The sequence below is a fragment of the Pseudorca crassidens genome, chromosome 1, assembly GCF_039906515.1.
Source record: "Pseudorca crassidens isolate mPseCra1 chromosome 1, mPseCra1.hap1, whole genome shotgun sequence".
Lineage (NCBI taxonomy): Eukaryota > Metazoa > Chordata > Mammalia > Artiodactyla > Delphinidae > Pseudorca > Pseudorca crassidens.
The window spans coordinates 93,194,477-93,221,068 of record NC_090296.1 but is presented as its reverse complement, the minus strand read 5'-3'; the positions used below and the strand labels follow the sequence as shown (position 1 = coordinate 93,221,068).

Genomic DNA, 26,592 nt, shown 5'->3' with positions numbered 1-26,592 from the left:
CCATTATTAGCATTCATTAAAAACAAAAAAGAAAACACCTTTAACTAAATCATTTATGTTATTGGTCACTGTTTGGAGAAATAAGTAGCTATGGTGTAGAGGAATGAACATTAGATACACAGTCCCAACACTAAGGTTTAGTCCCAGCTTTGCCACTTACAAATTGTAAAACTTTGTTCAAGTTACTGAACTTTCTGAGTCAATTTTCTCTTTTGAAAAACTAGGATAAATACCTATCATGAGTGTTTCATGAGATAATATATGGGAAAAGTTATAAATGCTATGGGTTTCTGTGAATAAATAATAACATACAAGAAGAGTGATAGGGGAATTCCCTGGCGGTCCAGTGGTTAGGACTTGGTGCTTCCACTGCTGGGGGCCCGGGTTTGATCCCTGATCGGGGAATTAAGATACCGCAAGCCAAGTGGTGTGGCCAAAAATAAAAAAACAAATTAAAAAAAGAGGAGTGATAGGTTCCCCAAAGAAGTTGTGTCTTTGTTTGAGGAGTGAAACTGTCCCTCTTCTCCTTTGTAGGTGCTCACATTGGTGTCGGCATCAGCGGCCAGGAAGGACTGCAGGCAGTCCTAGCCAGCGACTACGCACTTGCACAGTTTAGATACCTCCAAAGGCTTCTCCTTGTTCATGGAAGGTGGTCCTATTTCCGAATGTGCAAATTCTTACGCTATTTCTTCTATAAGAATTTTGCATTCACACTTGTGCATTTCTGGTTTGGTTTCTTCTGTGGTTTCTCAGCCCAGGTTGGTAAAAAAGTTTCTTTCTTTTATACGATCCCCTGGATTGTAGATGACTGTTGTTCATGGCTCTTTACTAATCAATAGAGGTCATTTTTATATATCTAATATAAATGACAGTGTGACAAATTATGTAATGGATAGTTGACTTGAGCTTTGAGCCCAAGAAGAATATATATTTAGCTAGAGTTTTATTTTTTGCTTATTTACATAGTAACTAATGACGACTCCTTCCTGTGCATTTTAAAGTTTTTATTGAAATTTTGGGTATGATGACAGGTAAGCTTGATGTAGAGTTTTAATTCAGAATCTGAGAAACACTAATAAGAAAAGTTGAGGCATATCTGTTGGAAAGATGATCACTCACCCAACACACTGAATGTAAATATTTTAAATCAGGGGAAGGAATTGCTACCCTGACCTCAAGGCTGTTTGACAGCAATTCATCAGCTAAAAATTGATCCATAGATTATGTTGGTAGCAAGGAAGAAAAATTAGCAAATTCGTAAATTAGGATTCTATTTTTATATCTACTTTTAAAGGTTACTACATTTTAAAGGTTACTTAACCCCATATCTTGGATATCAGGAAAATTTTGACGCTGGGTATCAACTGTGAAATGTAAGACTTATAGCATTTAAATATATTTATGAATAAAAAATGGCATCAATATTTTAAACAACAGCAACAAAAGAAAAAGGTTGTCCTTGAGAATGAAATGGTAACTATAACTATCATTAGAGATTTCTTCAATTGTTCTTCCTTGCTCTTTTTTTTTTAACATCTTTATTGGAGTGTAATTGCTTTACAATGGTGTGTTAGTTTCTGCTTTATAACAAAGTGAATCAGTTATACATATACATATGTTCCCATATCTCTTCCCTCTTGCGTCTCCCTCCCTCCCACCCTCCCTATCCCACCCTAGTAGGTGGTCACAAACCACCTAGCTGATCTCCCTGTGCTATGCGGCTGCTTCCCACTAGCTATCTATTTTACGTTTGGTAGTGTATATAGTTCCATGCCACTCCCTCACTTTGTCACAGCTTACCCTTCCCCCTTCCCATATCCTCAAGACCATTCTCTAGTAGGTCTGTGTCTTTATTCCCGTCTTACCCCTAGGTTCTTCATGAACTTTTTTATTTTCTTAGATTCCATATATATATATGTTAGCATACGGTGTTTGTTTTTCTCTTTCTGACTTACTTCACTCTGTATGACAGACTCTAGGTCCATCCAGCTCATTACAAATATCTCAATTTCGTTTCTTTTTATGGCTGAGTAATATTCCATTGTATATATGTGCTACATCTTCTTTATCCATTCATCCGATGATGGACACTTAGGTTGCTTCCATGTCCTGGCTATTGTAAATAGAGCTGCAATGAACATTGTGGTACATGACTCTTTTTGAATTATGGTTTTCTCAGGGTATATGCCCATTAGTGGGATTGCTGGGTCATATGGTAGTTCTATTTGTAGTTTTTTAAGGACACTCCATACTGTTCTCCACAGTGGCTGTATCAATTTACATTCCCACCAACAGTGCAAGAGGGTTCGCTTTCCTCCACACCCTCACCAGCATTTATTGTTTCTAGATTTTTTGATGATGGCCATTGTGACCGGTGTGAGATGATATCTCATTGTAGTTTTGATTTGCATTTCTCTAATGATTAATGATGTTGAGCATTCTTTCATGTGTTTGTTGGCAGTCTGTATATCTTCTTTGGAGAAATGTCTGTTTAGGTCTTCTGCCCATTTTTGGATTGGGTTTTTTGTTTTATTGTTATTGAGCTGCATGAGCTGCTTGTAACTCTTGGAGATTAATCCTTTGTCAGTTGCTTCATTTGCAAATATTTTCTCACATTCTGAGGGTTGTCTTTTGGTCTTGTTTATGGTTTCCTTTGCTGTGCAAAAGCTTTTAAGTTTCATTAGGTCCCATTTGTTTATTTTTCTTTTTATTTCCATTCCTCTAGGAGGTGGGTCAAAAAGGATCTTGCTGTGATTTATGTCAAAGAGTGTTCTGCCTATGTTTTCCTCTAAGAGTTTGATAATGTCTGGCCTTACCTTTAGGTCTTTAATACATTTTGAGTTTATTTTTGTGTATGGTGTTAGGGAGTGTTCTAATTTCATACTTCTACATGTACCTGTCCAGTTTTCCCAGCACCATTTATTGAACAGGCTGTCTTTTCTCCACTGTATATTCTTGCCTCCTTTATCAAAGATAAGGTAACCATATGTGCGTGGGTTTATCTCTGGGCTTTCTATCCTGTTCCATTTATCTGTATTTCTGTTTTTGTGCCAGTACCATACTGTCTTGATTACTGTAGTTTTGTAGTATAGTCTGAAGTCAGGGAGCCTGATTCCTCCAGCTCCATTTTTCGTTCTCAAATTGCTTTGGCTATTCGGGGTCTTTTGTATTTCCATACAAATTGTGAAATTTTTTGTTCTAGCTCTGTGAAAAATGCCAGTGGTAGTTTGATAGGGATTGCATTGAATCTGTAGATTGCTTTGGGTAGTAGAGTCACTTTCACAATGTTGATTCTTCCAATCCAAGAACATGGTATATCTCTCCATCTATTTGTATCATCTTTAATTTCTTTCATCAGTGTCTTATACTTTTCTGCATACAGGTCTTTTGTCTCCTTAGGTAGGTTTATTCCTAGATATTCTAATCTTTTTGTTGCAGTTGTAAATGGGACTGTTTTCTTGATTTCACTTTCAGATTTTTCATCATTAGTGTATAGGAATGCAAGAGATTTCTGTGCATTAATTTTGTATCCTGCTACTTTACCAAATTCATTGATTAGCTCTAGTAGTTTTCTGGTAGCATCTTTAGGATTCTCTATGTATAGTATCATGTCATCTGCAAACAGTGACAGCTTTACTTCTTCTTTTCCAATTTGGATTCCTTTTATTTCCTTTTCTTCTCTGATTGCTGTGGCTAAAGCTTCCAAAACTATGTTGAATAATAGTGGTGAGAGTGGGCAACCTTGTCTTGTTCCTGATAGTAGTGGAAATGGTTTCAGTTTTTCACCATTGAGGACGAAGTTGGCTGTGAGTTTGTAATATATGGCCTTTATTATGTTGAGGAAACTTCCCTCTATGCCTACTTTCTGCAGGGTTTTTATCATAAATGGGTGTTGAATTTTGTCGAAAGCTTTCTCTGCATCTATTGAGATGATCATATGGTTTTTCTCTTTCAATTTGTTAATATGGTGTATCACGTTGATTGATTTGCGTATATTGAAAAAGCCTTGCATTCCTGGAATAAACCCCACTTGACCATGGTTTATGATCCTTTTAATGTGCTGTTGGATTCTGTTTGCTAGTATTTTGTTGAGAATTTTTACATCTATATTCATCAGTGATATTGGTCTGTAATTTTCTTTTTTTGTAGTATCTTTGTCTGGTTTTGGTATCAGGGTGGTGGTGGCCTCGTAGAATGAGTTAGGGAGTGTTCCTCCTTCTGCTATATTTTGGAAGAGTTTGAGAAGGATAGGTGTTAGCTCTTCTCTAAATGTTTGATAGAATTCGCCTGTGAAGCCATCTGGTCCTAGGCTTTTGTTTCTTGGAAAATTTTTAATCACAGTTTCAATTTCAGTGCTTATGACTGGTCTGTTCATATTTTCTATTTTTTCCTGGTTCATTGTCTGAAGATTGCTCTTTTCTAAGAATTTGTCCATTTCTTCCAGGTTGTCCATTTTATTGGCATAGAGTTGCTTTTAGTAATCTCTCATGATCTTTTGTATTTCTGCAGTGTCAGTTGTTACTTCTCCTTTTTCATTTCTAATTCTATTGATTTGAGTCTTCTCCCTTTTTTTCTTGATGAGTCTGGCTAATGGCTTATCAATTTTGTTTATCTTCTCAAAGAACCAGCTTTTAGTTTTATTGATCTTTGCTATCGTTTCCTTCATTTCTTTTTCATTTATTTCTGATCTGATCTTTATGATTTCTTTCCATCTGCTAACGTTGGGGTTCTTTTGTTCTTCTTTCTCTAATTGCTTTAGGTGCAAGGTTAGGTTGTTTATTTGAGATGTTTCCTGTTTTATAAGGTAGGATCGTACTGCTATAAACTCCCCTCTTAAAACTGCTTTTGCTGCATCCCATAGGTTTTGGGTCGTCGTGTCTCCATTGTCATTTGTTTCTAGGTATTTTTTGATTTCCTCTTTGATTTATTCAGTGGTCACTTCGTTATTAAGTAGTGTATTGTTTAGCCTCCATGTGTTTGTATTTTTTACAGATCTTTTTCTGTAATTGATATCTAGTCTCATAGCATTCTGGTCAGAAAAGATACTTGATACGATTTCAATTTTCTTAAATTTACCAAGGCTTTATTTGTGACCCAAGATATGATCTATCCTTGAGAATGTTCCATGAGCACTTTAGAAGAATGTGTATTCTGTTGTTTTGGGATGGAATGTCCTATAAATATCAATTAAGTCCATCTTCTTTAATGTGTCATTTAAAGCTTGTGTTTCCTTATTTATTTTCATTTTGGATGATCTGTCCATTGGTGACAGTGGGGTGTTAAAGTCCCCTACTATGATGTGTTACTGTCGATTTCTCCTTTTATGGCTGTTAGTATTTGCCTTATGTATTAAGGTGCTCCTATGTTGGGTGCATAAATATTTACAATTGTTATATCTTCTTCTTGGATGGATCCCTTGATCATTATGTACTGTCCTTTTTTCTCTCTTGTAATAGTCTTTATTTTAAAGTCTATTTTGTCTGATACGAGAATTGCTACTCTAGCTTTCTTTTGGTTTCCATTTGCATGGAATATCTTATTCCATCCCCTCACTTTCAGTCTGTATGTGTCCCTAGGTCTGAAGTGGGTCTCTTGTAGACAGCATATATATGGGTCTTGTTTTTATATCCATTCAGCCAGTCTGTGTCTTTTGGTGGGAGCATTTAATCCATTTACATTTAAGGTAATTATCGATACGTATGTTCCTATTCCCATTTTCTTAATTGTTTTGGATTCGTTATTGTAGGTCTTTTCCTTCTCTTCTGTTTCTTGCCTAGAGAAGATCCTTTAGCATTTGTTGTTAAGCTGGTTTAGTGCTGCTGAACTCTCTCAACTTTTGCTCTTCGGTAAAGGTTTTAATTTCTCCATCAAATCTAAATGAGATCCTTGCTGGGTAGCGTAATCTTGGTTGTAGGTTTTTCTCCTTCATTACTTTAAATATGTCCTGCCACTCCCTTCTGCCTTGCAGAGTTTATGCTGAAAGATCAGCTGTTAACCTTATGGGGATTCCCTTGTGTGTTATTTGTTGTTTTTCCCTTGCTGCTTTTAATATATTTTCTTTGTATTTAATTTTTGATAGTTTGATTAATATGTGTCTTGGCATATTTCTCCTTGGATTTATCCTGTGTGGGACTCTCTGTGCTTCCTGGACTTGATTAGCTATTTCCTTTCCCACACTATGGAAGTTTTCAACTATAACCTGTTCAAATATTTTCTCAGTTCCTTTCTTTTTCTCTTCTTCTTCTGGGACCCCTATAATTCGAATGTTTGTGCATTTAATGTTGTCCCAGAGGTCTCTGAGACTGTCCTCAATTCTTTTCATTCTTTTTTCTTTATTCTGCTCTGCAGTAGTTATTTCCACTATTTTATCCTCCAGGTCACTTATCCGTTCTTCTGCCTCAGTTATTCTGCTATTGATCCCTTCTAGAGTATTCTTAATTTCATTTGTTGTGTTGTTCATCATTGCTTGTTTCATCTTTAGTTCTTCTAGGTCCTTGTTAAATTTTCTTGCATTTTCTCTATTCTATTTCCAAGATTGTTGATCATCTTTACTATCATTATTCTGAATTCTTTTTCATGTAGACTGCCTATTTCCTCTTCATTTGTTAGTTCTGGTGGGTTTTTCCCTTGTTCCTTCATCTGCTGTGTGTTTTTCTGTCTTCTCATTTTGCTCATCTTACTGTGTTTGGGGTCTCCTTTTTGCAGGCTGCATGTTCGTAGTTCCCGTTTTTTTGGTGTCTGTCCCCAGTGGCTAAGGTTGGTTCAGTGGGTTGTGTAGGCTTCCTGGTGGAGAGCACTAGTGCCTGTGTTCTGGTGGATGAGGCTGGATCTTGTCTTTCTGGTGGGCAGGTCCACATCTGGTGGTGTGTTTTGGCGTGTCTGTGGCCTTATTATGATTTTAGGCAGCCTCTCTGCTAATGGGTGGGGTTGTGTTCCTGTCTTGCTAGTTGTTTGACATAGGGTGTCCAGCACTGTAGCTTGCTGGTCGTTGAGTGAAGCTGGGTGTTGGTGTTGAGATGGAGATCTCTGGGAGATTTTCACCGTTTGATATTATGTGGAGCTTGGAGGTCTCTTGTGGACTAGTGTCCTGAAGTTGGCTCTCCCACCTCAGAGGCACAGCACTGACTCTTGGCTGGAGCACCAAGAGCCTTTCATCCACACAGCTCAGAATAAAAGGGAGAAAAAGTAGAAAGAATGAAAGGAAGAAAGAAAGAAAGAAAGAAAGAAAGAAAGAAAGAGAGGAAGGAAGGAAGGAAGAAAGGAAGGAAGGAAGAAAGAAAGAGGGTAAAGTAAAATAAGATAAAATAAAATAAGGTTATGAAAATAAAAAATAATTATGAAGAAAAAAACATTTTTTTAAGTAAAAACAGACAAAACGGACGGACAGAACCCTAGGACAAATGGTGAAAGCAAAGCTATACAGACAAAATCTCACACTGAAGCATACACATACACACTCACAAAAAGAGGAAAAGGGGAAAAAATAATCTATCTTGCTCCCAAAGTCCACCTCCTCAATTTGGGATGATTCATTGTCTATGTAGGTATTCCACAGATGCAGGGTACATCAAGTTGATTGTGGAGATTTAATCCGTTGCTTCTGAGGGTGATGGGAGAGATTTCCCTTTCTCTTCTTTGTTCGCACACCTCCCGGGTTTCAGCTTTGGATTTGGTCCCGCCTCTGCGTGTAGGTCGCCGGAGGGCGTCTGTTTTTCACTCAGGCAGGACAGGGTTAAAGGAGCCGTTGATTCGTGGGCTCTGGCTCACTCAGGCGGGGGGGAGGGAGGGGCACTGCGTGCGGGGCGGGCCTGCGGCGGCAGAGGCCGGCGTGACGTTGCAGCAGCCTGAGGCGCGCCGTGCGTTCTCCCGGGGAAGTTGTCCCTGGATCCCGGGAACCTGGCAGTGGCGGGCTGCACAGGCTCCCCGGCAGGGAGGTGTGGATAGTGACCTGTGCTCGCACGCAGGCTTCTTGGTGGCGGCAGCAGCAGCCTTAGTGTCTCATGCCTGTCTCTGGGGTTCGCGCTTTTAGCTGCGGCTCACGCCCGTCTCTGGAGCTCCTTTAAGCAGCGCTCTTAATCCCCTCTCGCGCACCAGGAAACAAAGAGGGAAGAAAAAGTCTCTTGCCTCTTCGGCAGCTCCAGACTTTTCCCCTGACTCCCTCCCGGCTAGCCGTGGTGCACTAACCCCTTCAGGCTATGTTCAAGCCGCCAACCCCAGTCCTCTCCCTGCGCTCCAACCGAAGCCCGAGCCTCAGCTCGCAGCCCCGCCCGCCCCGGCGGGTGAGCAGACAAGCCTCTCGCGCTGGTGAGTGCCGGTCGGCCCTGATTCTCCGTGCGGTAATCTCTCCGCTTTGCCCTCCGCACCCCTGTTTCTGCGCTCTCCTCCGTGGCCCTGAAGCTTCCCCCCTCCGCCACCCGCAGTCTCCACCCGCGAAGGGGCTGTCTAGTATGTGGAATCCTTTCCTCCTTCACAGCTCCCTCCCACTGGTGCAGGTACCGTCCCTATTCTTTGTCTCTGTTTATTCTCTTTTCTTTTGCCCTACCAGGTACGTGGGGGGTTTCTTGCCTTTTGGGAGGTCTGAGGTCTTCTGCCAGCGTTCAGTGGGTGTTCTGTAGGAGTTGTTCCACGTGTAGATATATTTCTGATGTATCTGTGGGGAGGAAGGTGATCTCCGCGTTTTACTCTTCCGCCATCTTCCTCAACTCCTCCTTCCTCTTGTTTTAGTTACTGGTTGCAATGATATATGTGGAGCTAATTTTTTCAATTATTTTATTCCAGAAAAAATGAGTATGAATTAAATCTTAGCATTTTATGTTATCTTAAATGTTCCAAGGGAGATTAGCAAATCCTTTTTGTAATGAAAATTGGTTTTGTACATTTTCCCCTTTTTCTGAGAAGTTGAGATTTCCTAAAGGCACATCCATACCCATTTTTAATTTTCTCTTTTAAGAATAACACTCCCCAAACTAAAAGCAAATTCTGTTGATATTTTTGGTAATATCTAGACAGTTGAAGTAAAGCAAAGTCTTGATTTTAGTTTCTCAGAAATAAAAGTTTTCTTAGCGCCGCTTCAGAGAAGGCACTGGAGTGGGGATATTTACCTGCTCAGGGTTCCACTTTAGTCTAACAAAGACAAGCATGGGAATGTGGCCTGTGCCCTCCTAGACTGTTGGCTTTTTCTCCACATGAGAATGCAGCAAGGCTATTTGCTAAGTGGTGTTTTTGAGAGATCCAGTTTTCATATTATAAAAGTTTGGGGCTTTTGAAAGATCACAAAACACAGAAGAGATGCCTTAACCCTTATTTAGAGCTCTTAGGACGCAGAGTAGTTAGTGGTTTGAATGGGCAGACAGACACACCAGGCTTGGATAGGCAGATTTACTGCCAAAGTTGTCTTTGTTAAAACTATGAAGTTGAAATGAATGTTCAGTGACTTCTAATCTCTACATTTAGGTGATTTTCTGCTCTGCTTTCGGGATCTGATAAAACTGGTCAGAGTCAAATGTTAAGCAACTAGATTTTTGATCTTCTTAACAGTATTTTCAGTTTAAAAGAGAACAGCAAGGGAGAACAATGATTGCTCCAAATACATGAGTATCTGATAAAAACTCAGCTATAAGACACACCACCTGGCTGTAATTAGGTTTCTTAAATGTTTGATTTAATTGAGCATGTGTCTTTTCTGAGTTCTTCTTTGTTTCATTATTTATTATTATTATTTTATTATTTACACTGAAAACTAGTTAATCGCACAATCTTCATTTGAATCCATTGTCAGTCCTGAATGGGCCTCTGTTCTTCCTGATGCTAGTGAGTTGAGCTGGACCAGTGGTTCTCAAGCTTTAATGTGCATGGGAATCACCTGAAAGGCTTCTGAAGCACAGCTCCCTGGGCCCCACCTGACTCTCTGATTCAGTAGGTCTGAGGTAGAGCTCCCAAATTTGCATTTTTAACAAGTTCCCTGTAGATGCTAATGTTGCAGGTGGGGTACCATACTTTGAAACCATGGGGCTGGCCAATATAGAAGAAAATCTGAAGGTATCCTTTTTGAACCCAGAGCCTGGAGTGAAATCCAATCTGATGACTTTTCATTTTGTCCACTCTGGACTCTACTGATCTTTTCTGAGGCAGAGGGGCCAGTTAAGCAAACAGCTTTTCCCCCTAAAAGAATTGTTCCAGAGGGCTTAGAATCTTCTTATCAACCCTGCCAAAGCCATGGCCCCTGAGGCTTACATGCACTAAGACAAGGTCAGGAGAAAAATGGGTATCTGTTTCAGGGGAGAGGATTTCTTTTCCCAATTCACCCAGTCTCTTATGATTGTATCTAGCTTAACCCTGAGCTTCTCAAGGAAAGGAAGCACATCTGAGTCATCCATACAGCCTATAGTCTTGAACGGCACCTGGCATATAGAAGGCGTATGGTCATTTCAATGTTGTTGGTTGTTTCTAGAGTCCTTTCCTATGCTTGCTTGAGGTAGATCCAGCAAGGAGAGTCCTTCCAATATGCGTCCAGTCACTCCTGCAGGTGCCACTTACTCTACCTGCACCAAGGGCCATCTCTACAGGCTTTGCATCTGGTCTGTGTAAATGTGTGCAGCCTGACCAGCACTGTGGGCTCAGTGTCTTAAGATCTTAGTGTGATTATGGCATTGATTCCAGAAAGTAGAAAGATGTCTTTTTTCAGTGGTGTTAATATTAACATAGGATGGCTAATTGGACCACAAGTAATACATTTCTTATATATAGCTTCATTCTAGGAAAGACATAGAGTGGATTTTCCCTGGTTTATTTTGCTTTGCCTAGGTCTTTGCTGATTTAAATAAGCCAATAATCCTCTGTAAGGAGGGGAGAAGTCACCACATAAGACCAATTGGGCTACTGAGTAGAAATCTTGGACTGCTACCCATTTTGCCCTAATTTTTATGATGATATGATCAAATTGAGTAGAGTTGGATTTCACTCCAGGCTCTGGGTTCAAAAAGGATACCTTTAGATTTTCTTCTATATTGGCCAGCCCCATGGTTTCAAAGTATGGTACCCCACCTGCAACATTAGCATCTACAGGGAACTTGTTAAAAATGCAAATTTGGGAGCTCTACCTCAGACCTACTGAATCAGAGAGTCAGGTGGGGCCCAGGGAGCTGTGCTTCAGAAGCCTTTCAGGTGATTCCCATGCACATTAAAGCTTGAGAACCACTGGTCCAGCTCAACTCACTAGCATCAGGAAGAACACAGAGGCCCATTTAGGACTGACAATGGATTCAAATGAAGATTGTGCGATTAACTAGTTTTCAGTGTAAATAATAAAATAATAAAAGATTTATACTTACTGGACAGGATCCCTGAATCCTACTATTTAAGGCTTTCATTCATTCAGTGAATATTTACTAAGCCCCTTGTATGTGTCAGACTGTGATGCCTGCTGGAACTTATATCTCAGGTACGGAAAGGGATGTCTAAGAGGTGCATTCTTTGTGGACATGGCAAAATGTGATCTCACAAATTTTATTAGCTGTCCACATTGTGGAGAATTGAAGGTTTTATTTCCAGAAAAGTAGATAGGCTTGTCAGGAGAGTGGCAAGTAGTAATTTGTTATGGTCTGTTGGAGAAGAAAAGGCAGCAAGTCAGTGACAGTGCCCATGTAATGGCATAAACGTTTTGCTGTCATCTGCTAGGTGGAATCATGATATTGTTGACACCAACAGGTAGGGACAAAAGCAAATTGCAAGTATAGCTAACACTTAGAGAGCACTTACTATGTGCCAGGCATTGTGTAAATATTTTGACTGTATTAGCTCAATACTTATAATAACCATATGAAGTAGGTTTTTTAATTGTGGTCTATATCAGTTTTTAAAAAATAATTTTAAAATATTTTTAATTGTGGTAAAAAAAATAAACATAAAATTTACTGTCTTAACCATTTTTAAGTGTACAGTTCAGTAGTATTAAGTACATTCACGTTGTTGTACAACAGATCTCCAGAATTTTTTCATCCTGTAAAACTGAATTCTATATTCATTGAAAAACAGCTCCCCATTTCCCTCTCTCTCCAGCCTGTGGAAATCACCATTCTACTTTCTATTTGTTTGAGTTTGGATAATTTAACATGACTTATGCTCTAGATTTACTGATTCTTTCTTCTACTTGGTTGAGTCTGTTGTTGATGCTCTTATTGCTTTCTTCTCTCATTGTATTCTTCAGCTGTAAGATTTCTATTTGTTCGTTTTGATGATTTCTATTTCTTTGTTGAACTTCTCATTTTGTTTATGCATTGTTTTCTTAATTTTAGTTGCCCGTGTATTCTTATAGTTCACTGAAATTCTTTGAGAGGATTATTCTGAATTCCTTGTCAGACGGTTCATAGATCTCCTGCAGCTTGGGGTACTTGATGGGTCAGCTGGCAGCATCTGTGGGCAGTGGGGTTTGCTATCAGGGTCTCTAGTTGGGTGAAGTCACTGCCTATGCTCTGAGGTCAGGGGGCTGCTGCTGGCTGGGCTCTGTGATCGCTCACGGTAGATGACATTTCAGGCTGTGCTTCCTGACCAGATGGTGCTCACGGCTGCATTCTTTGTTTATGCAGGTCCATAGGCAGGGCTTTAAGGTTGGATGGGACCTCATGCTGTGCTCTGTGATGAGGTGGGACCAAAGGGTGTGTCCCAAAGTTGGACTGGGTCCCTGTCTGGGCTTCCACATCAGATGGGACCCACAGACTATGCTCCATGATTGGGTGGACTCACTGGCTGAGCTCCCTGATTGGGCTGGGCTATAGGCAGCATTTAGCAATTGGGCAGTTCTGTATGCTGGGCTCTGCTTCAGGGTGGGGCTGTAGACTGGGTTTCTCGACTGGGTGGTACCATACGCTGGGCTTTGAGGCTACCCAGGGTCGCTGTTCTGACTCCCTGGTCATATGAGACCAGAGGCTATACTTCAGAGTTGGGTAGGCCTTCTGGCCTGGGGCTCTGTATAAGCAGGGCTGTAGCATGGAGGGCTCCCTGGCTACCTGGGTTCAGTGGCCAGGCTTCCCGGTTGGGTAGGACTGGGGGCTATACTCAGCAGGTTGTGAATTTTCTTCTCTGCCTAGGTGGGGCCACAGAACAGTCTCCACAGCAAATACAGCTTGTTGACTGGTTACCCATATCAGGCAGATGCTGCCTGGACCAAACAAAGTCCCTGGCCAGAAGGGGCTACTGGCTCAGCTCTGCAGATGGGCAGAGCCCCTGGCTGGCATCTCTGCTTCAGTGCTGCTGAGTGCTGATTGCTGTAAGCCCTGTCCCCCACTTATCTGTCTCTATCTGATCCACTTTGGGTTCTCTTTCTCCCAGTGGAGAAGCCATAGGCCCAGAGGGGCCCTTTTGGTGCAATGCTGTACCGGCCTGGGGGAGGGGTGACACAGTCAGGGTATAGCTGCTCCTCCTTCCCTTCTAATGTGATGCTTCTCAGTCTCTGTGATCCAACAGGACACTTCAGCTTCAGCCCCCAGTTCTGGGATTTTCACAGTGGTGTCTTGTCTGTGGATAGTTGTTAGGTAGTCTTCTTCTGAGGGAGACTGAAGCTGGGAATGACCTATGCTGCCATCTTGATGACATCACTCCTGAAGTCTCTTTTTTTCCGGAGAGCATTTGTGTGTCATCTGCCAGTTCCCTGGGGATACTACCTACCTGAGATCTTTCTCTCTGTTCCAGGATTTTTTTGAATTTGAACTGTAAACTCTGGTGAATACCATTTGAGAGTCAAGTTTTCAGGAGAAATTTTTTTGTCTCTCCCTTTAGCTAGTTCCAAGGTTGACACAGGCAAGTTTCCTTGCAGTGCCTTTCTGCATAAAGATTTGTTTCTCCTTTACTCTCACACTAAAGATTCAGCCCGTTGCTGCCCTAGCGTTATGAGAATGTTAGATTCTCCATTTGGTCTAATCTTGGCATCAATAATGGTGTCTCTTAGAAGAAATAGTGTCTCAGGGTCAATGATATTTGGTATTATTACTGAAACTCATGTGACATGGAACCTTGTTTTCCCCAAGCAACATGCATAAAGTCCTACAGAACTCTACAGTACCACATAGAACCCACTTAGGGCAATTCTGGAATAGATGGCTCTGACAGTTTCAAAACTATTTATTCTAGTTTCAATGTTTTGAGGCAGTAAAATGTACAAAGGACAAAATGATGCTAAGAATATTATTCCCAGAAGCATAGGCTATTTATGTTCCTCTCTTTCAAAAACTTCCATTTTCTTAATTAAATCTAGTCCAGGGATAAATTAGTCCTGTTTTATATGCTAAAGGAATCGGGGGGGTGGGGGGGAGGTTTTCATTTAAACTTCTGTAAAATCTTTTTCACTATCCTCAAAGTTTTTTCCTTATTATAAAGATAATTTTATGTGAATATATTGACTTTTATATATCTGAGAACATACTCTTTGCTTTTTTCTTATTAAAAAATCACATTTTGAGAAATCCCTTGTTTTACATTCTTCAAAAATGTTATTTTTCTTAATGGCATTCTGAAATATGAATTTATTACAGTTTATTCTGATTTTATAAACATTACAATTTTTGTCATTTTAAATTGAATAGTTCATCCCTTGCTTATAGCCGTGAGTCACACAACATTGTATTGCTAGTTGGAATGCTTGTTTACTGTCTTGGGAAGAGAAAACAAAATGATGACTAGGCCAAGTTCCTACCCACCTGGAACTCATTTTCTCATTGGGAAATAAAGATATGCACAAATATGTCTGATAGAAGTACTGTATTGGAACTTAATATGAGAGCATGGGAAAAAGAAGGCATGTGTGAGCATCTGGTGTGACTTCAGGGGCTCAGTTAATCTCAAGTGAGTATATGAACATTTTCAAAATTAAGCGGAGGTCTGGAGGCCTGCAGGTGTTGCTACCTGCAGGGATGCAGGGGCTAGTTTGTGTAAAGGTGCGAGACTAGAGTAAAAGGAGGGAAAGCCTCCTGTCATACCTGAACACTTTCCAACTGACCTGCAGTTAGCTGAATTTAATCTCTTTTTAATTTCCAAAATTCCATTTAAAACCAACTCATTCAGAAATACCTTTAAAAAACTGCATGGCATTACTTATTGCATACAGCAAGAAGTATCTTCTAGAACAGATGTTATACCACTATAAAGATGGAAACGCTGGTCTCCCCCCACCCCACCCCCATGTGAGCGGGCTGGTGTGTTAGTAATACTGAGAACTGGCTGTGACAGCAACTCGGATATGGAATTGAGATTGGTCAGGATCATTGTCTCTTTTCCATTCCCTGTTTTTCACTAGAAGCTCCTGATTAACGACAGGTTTAACTGAAAAAGCTTTTGGCTTTTTTTCTTAGCCCTGTTTTTCTAAGGACAATATGCTGTAAATATGAGGCAAGGGAAAAGAAAACAACATGTTTGGGAGAAATGCTACTCTACAGAGAATGAGAATTTTTGAATAGGGGACATATTTGCAGTGACACTTTCTCCCCCATTGAAATCATTTAGCTGGCTTGGGCCTCCAAAGCCACATGTTGGGCGACAATCCTTTCTTAGCTCCTAGAGCCCATTAGAAAGCTGCTTACTTCCAGTCTGTTAATGAAAGTTGGCCGTCTGAGGTCTTCCCACCGCTGCCATCCTTCTCCTACATTGCTTCAGTGGAATTGAAAGCTCCACGGTGAAATGGAGCCAGTAGTAATAAAAGGTCCAGGACCCGGCAGATTCAGTAACAGCAGGCATGTGTTCAGAGGCCCTTGCTTGGCAGACCTGATCTGCAGTCACTTCTCCTTCTAATCCCCATAGGAGTGAGACTCACTCACATCCTCCAGCACAGAGCCTATAGTCTCTGAATGCTCATTCATTTCAAAAGAATAAACTGAGTACCAGTTTGGGGCCAAGGGCTCTGCAGGCCTCCAGTGACACAAGAATGAACCAGAGGGATGCAGTTCCTGCCCTCAGGGAACTTAACAGTCTGGGAACGATTTTATTTTCATAAATGTGAAACTGATGTTGAATAACTCTGTAGTCACCTTTCGCTTATTTTTCCACCAAGACTTTTTTAAAATTAAATTTGTCATGGACGGGCCGTATCTTGGGACCAGCCCTGTCCAATCTCAGCGTGATTCATAAGCACCTAAGTATTTCTTCCCTGCATCTCTCAACAGATTGCTTTGAAGTAATCTACTCTGCAGCCCAAAACACCTGACCAAACGTAAATAGATTGTTCTTTCACAGACACATTGTTGACTTTTAAAACACCAATTTAATTACTTAACGAAGTGACATGTGCTATTTCTTTACTCCCTTTGGCCTGTGTCGTGGGGCCTGGTGAAGTTTTTCCAGTCTCTTATTCTCTGATGATAGCTCCGGTAGATTCCAGGCACTGCCCCATCCTGGTAGGTGGGCTGAGGCAGGTGTGCAAGCCCATCCGGCTGTGGCGTGCTAGGCTCCACGGGGCCGGTGGGTGGGGCGATTCACTGCTCGTGAGACGGTGGCACTTAGGACATCTCAGATGGATGATGATGTGGTGCAGGCTGGGCTGTGCTCGGTTTATGGACTTTCCTCTGCTTGGCTTCAGCGCCTCACCTTTGTTGTGATTGCTTTAGGACACATGGAGAAAGAATCTGCCTGGGAGGGACCAGACTGCTTTTGTTCGCTTTGCTGGGTAGGCTCTCCTGGGAGAAGCAGCTGGGACACAGAACAGAAAGTGTATGTCTTTAACAGAAAGTGTAAATCTTTGCTCTGGCAGGGAATGTCAGAGATACTGAGTCTAGCCCCTCATTTGATAGAGGAGGAACCTGAGTCCCCCAAGAGCTGAGGATCGGTGGTAGACAAGGCTGACGCTAGAGCTCATCATGCCTTCTGACTTTTTTCCAGTGCCCCTTCTGCTCCGCTTGATAAATGGCCACTGGAATTGTTATAGACTTGAGAGAATGGCGATATCTTTAAAAAAAAAAAATACTGTATTCTCCTAACCCCTAATCAGGCAAATGTTTGCTTTATTTGGAATCTAAAGGAGAAACGTCCAGAAACAGTCAGTACACTAGGACTATGGGGGAGAAAATGAACTCTCTTACTGAGAGAGAGCTTATGCTGTAGGGAGTATCTCCCACAGCTTGGATCCTTAGAAAGGTGGCAACTTCCTCCTGGAATCATCTGGAAGCTGGAGGCCACCTTCTGCCAGCAAACACTCCAACCAAACTGCCACTAAAAGACCATTTAAATATAATCTGCCCTGATGAGATTTCCAACCAGATTTCTGGACCAGAGGGGTTTGGATAAAGGTCAGATAAGTCTTTAAACTGAATCATGGACCTTTTCTAAGGACATGCTTTATCTCAGTCTGTTATCAAAGCCTGCGTGATTTTCGTGGAATCCACTGTGGATTTGTGTGCAGTTTATACATGTAACTTATTTTAAAAGTACCTTATGCCCTCAGGACTTTTAATAAACTATCCCCCACCAGAGACAGAGCCATAAGAACCCCTCAACCACCTGCCTCCTCCACCAAAAAAAAAACCCACAACAAAAAAAAAACCATTGGTTGAAGCCCTATTTAGGAAATTCACATTTGAAACTGCAACTACTGGCACTGTGTACTTCTGATATTATCTGATGACAATTTATCATTGTCAGTGAGATACAGAGCTGTGTACTTTTTTTTTTTAATTCTGCTGTGATATGGAAACAATTATCTTGTCAAGGCCAGAAAAACATTAGTTCTGTCAAACAGTATAAGAAAACTCACAATGAAAAGTTTGGAAAGTGACGTGAAAGAGTGTGACTAACCTCAAGGCTTGGATGACTTCATGGATTTGGTTACCTGTGAGCCCACGTCAACCAGGCTGGCGGTTCCCCTCCCCTCCCCTTCCAGATGTGCTCTGTGGAAAACCGGGGGAGGGGCAGGTGCTCAGGTCTGGGCCATTCCTCCTGGATCCTGCTGGTGGGTTTCTGCTAATTACACAAATCAGTAACAGATGTGCTGAGGCTAAGCACCTCATATTTATTCCACAATGTGTTTTCTTTAAATGACAAATTTTTTAAGGCCAAAAAGAAAAATATCATTATATAGTTTTCCTCTGCAACACAGAGCAAAAGGGGGGAATACATGTCTCCAGAGAGGTAGTTCATCCTGTCATTTGAACAAGGAGCTAAGCCAATAGTCTCAGAAGAGAAAGACCTTTGTAACTGTTTAAGATCCTTATTAAGGTTTATTTAAATGTGGTATTCTATAAATCATAGATTTTGTGTTCCCCAAGCTGTTAGATTATAATTTATAGCTGGAGTATTTTTACTCTATGTATAAAATGGTTGATAAGGTTGATAAATTGCTCCCACAGAGAAGGGAGCCAGGAGGAGCTTTCCTTAAATAGGAAAACAGTGAAGTTGGAAAAATGAACATTCCACTGTCTTTTTTCTGATCTGTGAAGAGACAATTTTAGACTTCCAAACATACTAGTGGCATGGCACAGGAGCATGGCTTTTCCCTCTTATTAAGAATATTGGAAATGGGTAACAGAAAATTTGGAAGTAGAGGTGGTATGGCTGCCCCTAGGAGGACGGGGGCCTCAGGACAAATATTTTTGTTCAGGACTCCTGTTTATATAAACAATTTGAGTCACCCGAAATCAGAATGTCAGCACTGGTCTGGTCTAGTCTCCGGCCAGAATGCTTCCCATGGGAGAGGCTACAGAGGAATCATTCCCCCTCCTTCCTTCACCCCGCCCATATCTTTGGGGCATCTGATGAACCCACATGTGAGGGGAGGGGAGGGAGGGAGAGAGTGTTTGTGGGGGGGTAGTGGAAATAGTAGAGGGCTTGAGCATGCGTGGAAGGGGAGAAACAGGGATGGGGTCCATGTGGGTCATGAGTATGCCCCTCTCTTTTGGTCTTAGTCACCAGAGGATGTCTGTGAACTTTTCTGAGTGTAGCTAAGGACTTAAAGGGGAAGTGGAGCATTTACTAGGATAACTATTTGAGTAGTTGGAGATCTCTTGCAAGGAGAGGAAGAAGCCTGTTGTAGAAGAAATACTGCTTGTGATTTGATTTTTTATGGAAGACCCTACCTAAGCTGTGCTAAATCAATACACATAACTGGGAAAGGTGTCTTTTAAAAGTGAATGACTCAGTTTAACACATTTGAGGCAAAACTAGAGTAAGAGTGAACAGTGATTGATACAATTAAGTATTCACGAGGAAAATGATAATTATATCAAGGTATTTGGTTTTCTTTAAATCGTGCTCTAATTTTCTGTTGATTTCATTAATATAGTAGTTTATTATGGATAGAAATATCTATGGTTAGTTGTAGCAATAAAGAATTGTATTTTCATAGAAAAGTATAATTTGTGGGAAAATATACCTTTTTATTTACCGTTAAACATATCGCTTGAAGCTTGAATCCCTGCAGGCCCCTCCCTCCCTCCCTTCCTTGCATAATAAATGTATTCACTATCTGTTTGTCAGGTGCTGCTGTACTGGCATCTACGCATTTCATTGAATACTCACAGCCCCCCTCAAATCCCCATTTTATAGCCAAGGAACCTAAGACTGAGAGAGATTGAGTATTTTGCTCAGGGACACGCAGTTCTATCAGAATTCTGACTCCAGTACCTTTACCCTTAAGATACCAGCTTCCTTCTGTTGAATACTTACCATCTGCCGGGCATTGAGTTAGGTTCCTGAGCTCCCACAGATGAATAAATTGTATGACCTGCTCTCAGTGATGCCAAAAACTTGGCCTCTGTGTACCAGTGCTGAATTGAATCTTGGAGACAGTTTTGGGTGAAGTGGAAAAGAAGAGCTTTATTGCTTTGCCAGGCAAAGGGGGACACAGCAGGCTCCTGCCCTCAAAAACTGTGTGTCCCAACCCAGGAGGATTTGGTGAGGAGTTTTATAGCAATGGTTCAAGGGTAGGGTTGCTGATAAGATTAGGGTGTGTTCAGGGCCTGCACTCCTGTAATCTGGTCTCAGGTGGTCTGATGAGCTTCTCAAGGTTATCACACTGTCATCCTCTCTGGAATGAAGAATGCTGACATCTTCCATTTGTTGGGGGTTTTAGTTCTGTAAAGAGCTCAAAGAGATTGTTATGTGTATCCCTGGAGGTGGAACCAGGACCCTGCCCCACGGCTGCACTATTGTTTCTTCGCTGCTCCTGCCTTTTCTCCGCATCCCCTCCCTTCCCTGATTAGCAACTCTTCGAATCTTCCCTTTGGACCTCAGGGAAGGTCATGGAGGCTGGAGTCTGTTTCCTACAAACAAGAAATGGGGGACAAGGAAAGGCTTCCATGCCCAGGAGCCCCACAGGGTCCTACTTGGTTTCACCAAGAAGCTTTCAGTCTAGTGGGGAGGGCCTGGGAACCAGCCTATAAATAATTGTGAGTTGACAGCTATGAAGCGGTGAGGTGTGGAGTGTCATGGGACTACAAAGGAGTGGCCTGGAACCCAGCCCTGGAGGATGGAAGTGGGCAGGGCTCAGAAAGTCTTCCTAGAAGATCTGTCTCTGGGCTGACCCTTCAAGGATCAATCAGAGCGAAGCAGGTGAGGAGGGAAAGGATGGCCATGGGGTGGAGGGGGGACAATAGGAGGAAAGTCACAGAAGTGAAGAGTGGTTTGGGCTGCAGCACAAGCGATCTGGCATGGTTAAATCAGTGGGATCTGGGATTAATTTGATGTCGGGTGTTGGAGAGAGGGAGAGAGATCATATTTCTGACTTGGGCCCTGGGATGGAGGTGGTGGTGTCAGAAACTGATACAGGGAACACAAGAAGGGAGCCTGGTTAAGGAACTGTGAGAATGAGTCCAGGCCTGGGCACACTGAGTTTGAGAAGCCTGTGTCACATCCTCAGCGGAGGGTCTAGTAGCAAGTTAAATGTCTAACATTTATAAAAAGTTGTAAAATAATTCATCAAATATTTATAGAGCACCTACCATTGGCTAGATGATGCTCTAGGCACAGGAGTTAGTGTTGTGCGTTAAGTCTCTGTTTCATGGAGATTATATTCTAGTGGGATGAAGACAGATAATAAAGAAGTAAATTAGTGAGCTGATTTCAGAATTGTTATTAAGAAAGAACTGGGTAATGTAGAAGTTCTCATTGAGAAGGTAACACTGGAACTGTGACCTGAGTGTTTAGAGGGAAACTTTCATTTGAATACCCCGGGGTTAAAGTATTCCAGGCAGAGGGCGTGGCAAGTGCAGTTGTCCCTTGATGTAGGAATGAGCCTGGTAAATTAGAGAAAGACAATCAGTGAAGCTGAAGCTCCGTGAGTGAGGGCGAGAGTACAGTGAAGCAAAGTTGAAGAGGCAGACAAGCATAGCTCAGGAAGAGCTTTACGTCATGGCGCAGAGCCCGGATTTCATTCCAAGTAAAATGGAAGCCATTGGAAGGTTTTAAACTTGGGTAAATTCTAATGTTACCATTTCAAATGACAAAAAACAGCATACAAAACTGTATTTCTTGCACACTCTCAACTGTATAAAATGATGTGAGCAAAGAAGCTTTTAAAGAAACTTGCCAAATGATACCACTGATTGAGAGGTGGTTTCATGCCATGGTCAGGGCTGTAAATGCTGAGTACCAGGGCTGGAACTTGGTCCTGACACTTGCTAGACCAGCAGTTCTCAAACTCTGTGATCTCAGGACTCTATCTATCAATATTTATCATATCAGAAATTAAAATGGAGAAAAAATTTAAACTTTTATTAATTTATTAAAAAATAATGAACCCATGATATGTTTACCTAAATGACATATTTTAATGAAAAAAATTACTGTACTCTCCAAAAAATAAGCTGTGAGAAGAGAGTCAATTTTTATACTTAAGTTCTTATTATTTAGCACAATAGGAAGCAGCTGGGTTCTCATCTCTGCTTCTGCATTCAGTTCGTTGTGATATCACAAGTCATATATACTTATGCAAGAATGAGAGTGAATAGGGCAAATAATCAGCTTCTTAGCATCATTCTGAAAATAGTTTTGCCATTGTGGATCCCTTAAAAGTTCCATACCCCACCTTAAAAATCTTTGTGTTCAGTGTGACGTTGGGCAGTCTCCTAATATAATGGGTCTCAAACTAGTTTCTCCATCTGTAAACTGGAGGCTGTTGATAGCACCAACCTCACAGGATTGTTGTGATTACTTAATGAGTCAGTATATGTATTTAATGAGTCAATATATGTTAAAATAGTGCCTGGTGCATATGGTGTTCAGTACATATCAGCTAGTTTTCTTTTTGTTGTTGTGATTCTGTGTGGCAGCAAAAACTCTCGCAAGAAGTTGCAAAAACTCATTTAAACTTTATTCTCACTGATTTTCCTTCCTGTCCTCTCTTGCTCCAGTTGTGAAATGAGACTTCAAATCTGAATGCCAGCTTACAAATGCTACCGTCAGATAATTGCAGGTTTAATCAGTTACTCATAGTTTAGCTTGTAGTAATTTTCCAGATTCTTTCTTTCTTCCTTGTACCTAAAATCATCTCTTCTCAGTGAGTAGAAGTTTGATGGTAGATGAGGTGCAGGAAGAAGAAGAGATCTGACAGTACCAGGTTCTGCCTGATGCTATAAGACTTCAATTTAATTGCTTTCCCCCTCTTATATTTTCCATACTGCAATCAGAAAATGAATTGAAATGAAAGTCAGAAGATGCCATCAGCTACTGCTTGAGGATTTGTGTCAGCTAGTGCTTTTTTTTTTTTTGGATGGCGGTAAGTGAAATTCTCAATCTTGGCTTCACAGTGGAATCACCTGGGAAATTTTTTCAATTACCGATGCTTGGATCATCCCACCTCCAAAGATACTGATTTAATTGGCCTGGATGTGGCATGGTCATCAGGATTTTAAAAATCCTCCCAGTGCCCAAAGTCTCACCAGGCTATGACTAAAAAATAAGGTCATGTGTTTCCTTTTTTACTGTAAAATATAACAAATCTACCAAAAAAGTACGTAATACATAAATGTCAGCTTAACAAATTGTAAAATGAACACTCACGTCACCACAGTCCAGGGCAAGAACCAGAACGTTGCCAAACCACAGAAGCTCCCTTGCCTTTTCTCAGTCACACCTCATTTTCCAACTCTCTGGAGTTAATCATTGCCCTGATATTTTATAATCACTTCGTTTTATAATTTTATCCTATGAGTATAAATCTCTAAACAACATAGAATAGATTGGCACATTTTTAAACTTCATTGAAATGGAATCATACGTTTTTGTCTGGCTTCTTTTGCTCAACATTGTATATATTTTTTGATTCATTTGTGGTTTGGGATATAGCTGTAGTTCCTTGCTTTTCATTATTCTGTAGAATTCTATGATATCAATATACTACAGTGTCTTTCTGCATTCCACTCCTGATGGATGTTTCTGGTTTGGGACTGTTATAACCAGTTCTGGTATGAGCATTTTCATATGTCTCCTCGTACACGAAGGCAGACATTCTGAACATATATCTCTAAGAATAGGTTTGTTGGACACCTTTGCTCATCCGAAGGAAGAGAGAGAGGCTGAGCAAACCGGAGTCCAGAAGATAGGAGTTGGTGTCTGGGACTCTGTTAACACTCTGCTCTGGGCTGGGACCCTGGAGGTTTGCACTGCTCTGAGCCATGTGCCCTGAGGATGTTGATGATCTACAGGAGGCAACTGTGAAGCTCAGGATCCTCTCTTTTAATCGTTTCCTGAGACTAGAGGGATGAGGTTCAATGCCTGTCAAGGGTAGAGATCCTGTTGAAATACTTCCCTCTCTGGACTGGGACCCAAGGGCAGCCTCCTGGCAATAGGGTCACAGGCAGGACAGCTGGGTGGTGCAGAAAACATCAGGCCTTCATCCGAACCTCAGCAGCTGATAGAAGGAGATAAACACACTCTCTGGAGAAAGAAAACATCATCCTGCGCCTTGAAGTGGTTCTTAAATTCTTATCCTCTCCTTTATCTTGACAGGTATTCCCCACTAGTTAGTTCATTGAAGCTTTGATGAAGATCCTTCTTTTCCTTAGCTTTTTTTGTTATCTTCGGTGGGGAGTTTGGTATGAATCAATTGTTACTGATGGCACATGCCCCTATCTTATATGCATACCATAAACCCAGGCTTGTGTCAGATACCTCTGCTAAAATATCCTGGGGTTTCCAGGGAGTGCTGACAAACTTTTCTGGTCTGTTCTCATGGTTGCCTGATACTCCAGGCTATTGACCTGCCCTTCTGTAGGTTCTCTCTTGCCACATTGAGTCTAAGATCCTCTGGGTCACTGCTGCTGTCTGTACTACTTTGCTCCAAGCATAAACATAGGCCGTGGTATGCTAGAGCTGGCCCATATTGGTTCCTAGGAACTGATTGTTAAATTCTTAGGATTTATGTGAGCCAGTGGTTAAACACAGCTGTTATTAAAAATTAAATTATATAAACTTACGAGTTAAATAAATTATATGAAACACAAAGTTCATGAATACTCAAGACTCATCCCTTTTAAATTAGCTTTTACCATATTTTGCTGATGATGCTCTTGAGGTTATTTCTATCTGTTGGATCTGTGTGGTGGAAATACTATATACAATGGCGTGCTGTGGCACCTCGCTTCTCAACTCAGTGATATGACTGCTTGAACAGTCATGGGAAAATATTTACACCATGGAAATTGGTCAAGGCTACAAATCAGGGCTTTTTCTTTCTTTTGAAGAGCTAGTTGTTAAACACTTAGCACATCTCTGGACATAGGCCCCCCTTTCAAATCCTCACAGCAGAGTCAGACTCAAAGAACAGAGTTTAGCAGGCCTCAAAGAATAACAACAGGGAATTACCGTTCAGAGAACTTAAAAACTGGTTACTAGAATGGTTATTCTGAGTCACAGGCATAGGCCTCTTGATGGTAGTTACTAATGTTGCCGCTTTGCGTAAATCCTGTCTCAGCTGTTTATTGGTGGTTGAATTCAACTTTCCTGCCTTGTCGTTCAGCCTACCCTCAAAGAGAATGACATTGAGCAGGTCTTTCCTATGTCGATTCCAGGCCTCAACTCTCTGAGATACACAGAGAGTAAAATAATTTCCTTCCTTCCCTCATCTACCCCACTCCTCTTTTCTGTTCTCTTTTTTTTTTTTTTTTTTTTGCCCTAAGAATGAACTCTCCTTGAGATGACTGACAGTGGAAATGTCCATGCTCTTTACTTCTTACCATGGGGCTAACCTTGCTCAGAATACAATAATCACCATTTTTTCATAGTGTCTGGTTTATTCAGTATTGAATAAAACCACCTGTGGAGCTTCAACAGAACAGTCCAGATTGAGATTTGGCCTTTGAACACTGGCCTCCACTTTCCCTTTCCTTGAACAAATATACACCCATCTCAAGAATAAACAATAATGCTAAGACATAGAGTAGTCCAAATCCAGATTTAGCAGTAAAGACACCAAAATATTTTGTCTTCAACATAATGTACATGTACAGGACATGATTTAAAGGATTGCCTTACCTGTATAACTATGTAGAACCTACCTTTAGTTTCTCTGTCTGGAACATTTGCATTTAAGATTCCTCGTTGCTTTCAGAATTGCCCTAAGAAGAAAATGTGCTTCAGAATATCTTCAAAATCTAGCACTTCTCCCTGCTGATCACCTGATCCAGCCCCCTTCGTCTTTCATCTGGACCACTGCAGTGGCCTCCAAATTGGTTTCCCAGCTTCCACAATTGCCCCTCTTCAGTCCATTCTCAGCACAGCATCCAGAGTGCTCAGGTTAAAATACAGATCGGATCAGGATGTTTCTTTGCTCAAAATCCTCTAATGTCTTCTCATTTTACTTAGGGAACAAGCCATGGTTACCTCCATAGGATCCTCTTTATTTCTTTGACATCATTATACTCCCTGTAGGTCACTCTGCTCCAGCCAGATGGACTGTCTTGCTGTCCTCTGAACATACCAGATGCTTTCTTGCCTCAGGGATTTTTCATGCACTCTACTTGCAGTATGAAATTTTCCTGTCCCAGAAAGCTGCAAATTTCGATTCTTTATTTCCTTCAGATTTTTTCTCAAATATTACTTCTTAGTGAGACCTTCTCCAGTCACTTTATCACAATTACAGCCCTCCTATATTTCCTATCCCTTTTTCCACCCTAGTACTGATTACCATCTCACTCATTCACTCACCAACCATATATATATATATATATACATATATCTTCGTTATTGTATAAATTGTCTGTCTGTTTCCTGACACCATTACAAGGCATATTTCATATGGACTTTTTATCTGATTGTATCATGTTCAAATACCATTGCCTAGAACCTGGTACCTGGCACATAGTGGTTTCTTAATAAATATTGAATGAATGAATGAATGAATGAATGACAGAGTGGTAGAACAGACATTGGTTAGGATCTGGAGATCTAGGTTTTAATTTTTGCCTTTGCCTGTGATAAGCTCTGTAACACTTATTACATTCTGTTTCTATATCTCTAGGTACTTATTAATACAATGGGGATATAATGACTGTTTCACATGCCTCATTGACTTTTAGTGAGGCTCATGCAGGGAAGTGCTCTCTATAGGTGTGAGGGGATATTTTTATTGTCTTACTTATTTATACTCACTGTAGTGAGCAGCTAGTTCCAGGTCCACCTTGC

General features: G+C 41.1%; 1 protein-coding gene and 1 long non-coding RNA gene across 10 annotated transcripts in view; both read left to right on the top strand.

Annotated features, from left to right (window-relative positions):
- ATP8B4 (ATPase phospholipid transporting 8B4 (putative)) overlaps positions 1-26,592 on the top strand; it is a 256,643-nt gene that overhangs the window by 206,815 nt on the left and 23,236 nt on the right. For 7 of the 9 annotated variants that reach the window (XM_067746383.1, XM_067746372.1, XM_067746406.1 and 4 more), the window contains one exon: positions 535-758. The exons of the other annotated variants lie outside the window; for them this stretch is intronic. In XM_067746383.1, the coding sequence (XP_067602484.1) occupies positions 535-758 (224 nt within the window). The remainder of the gene's footprint in view (positions 1-534; positions 759-26,592) is intronic. 9 annotated transcript variants of the gene reach the window in all.
- Positions 3,614-7,367, top strand: LOC137230872 (uncharacterized). Its single transcript, XR_010946299.1, has 2 exons — positions 3,614-7,185; positions 7,234-7,367. It is a non-coding gene; the product is annotated as an uncharacterized lncRNA (long non-coding RNA).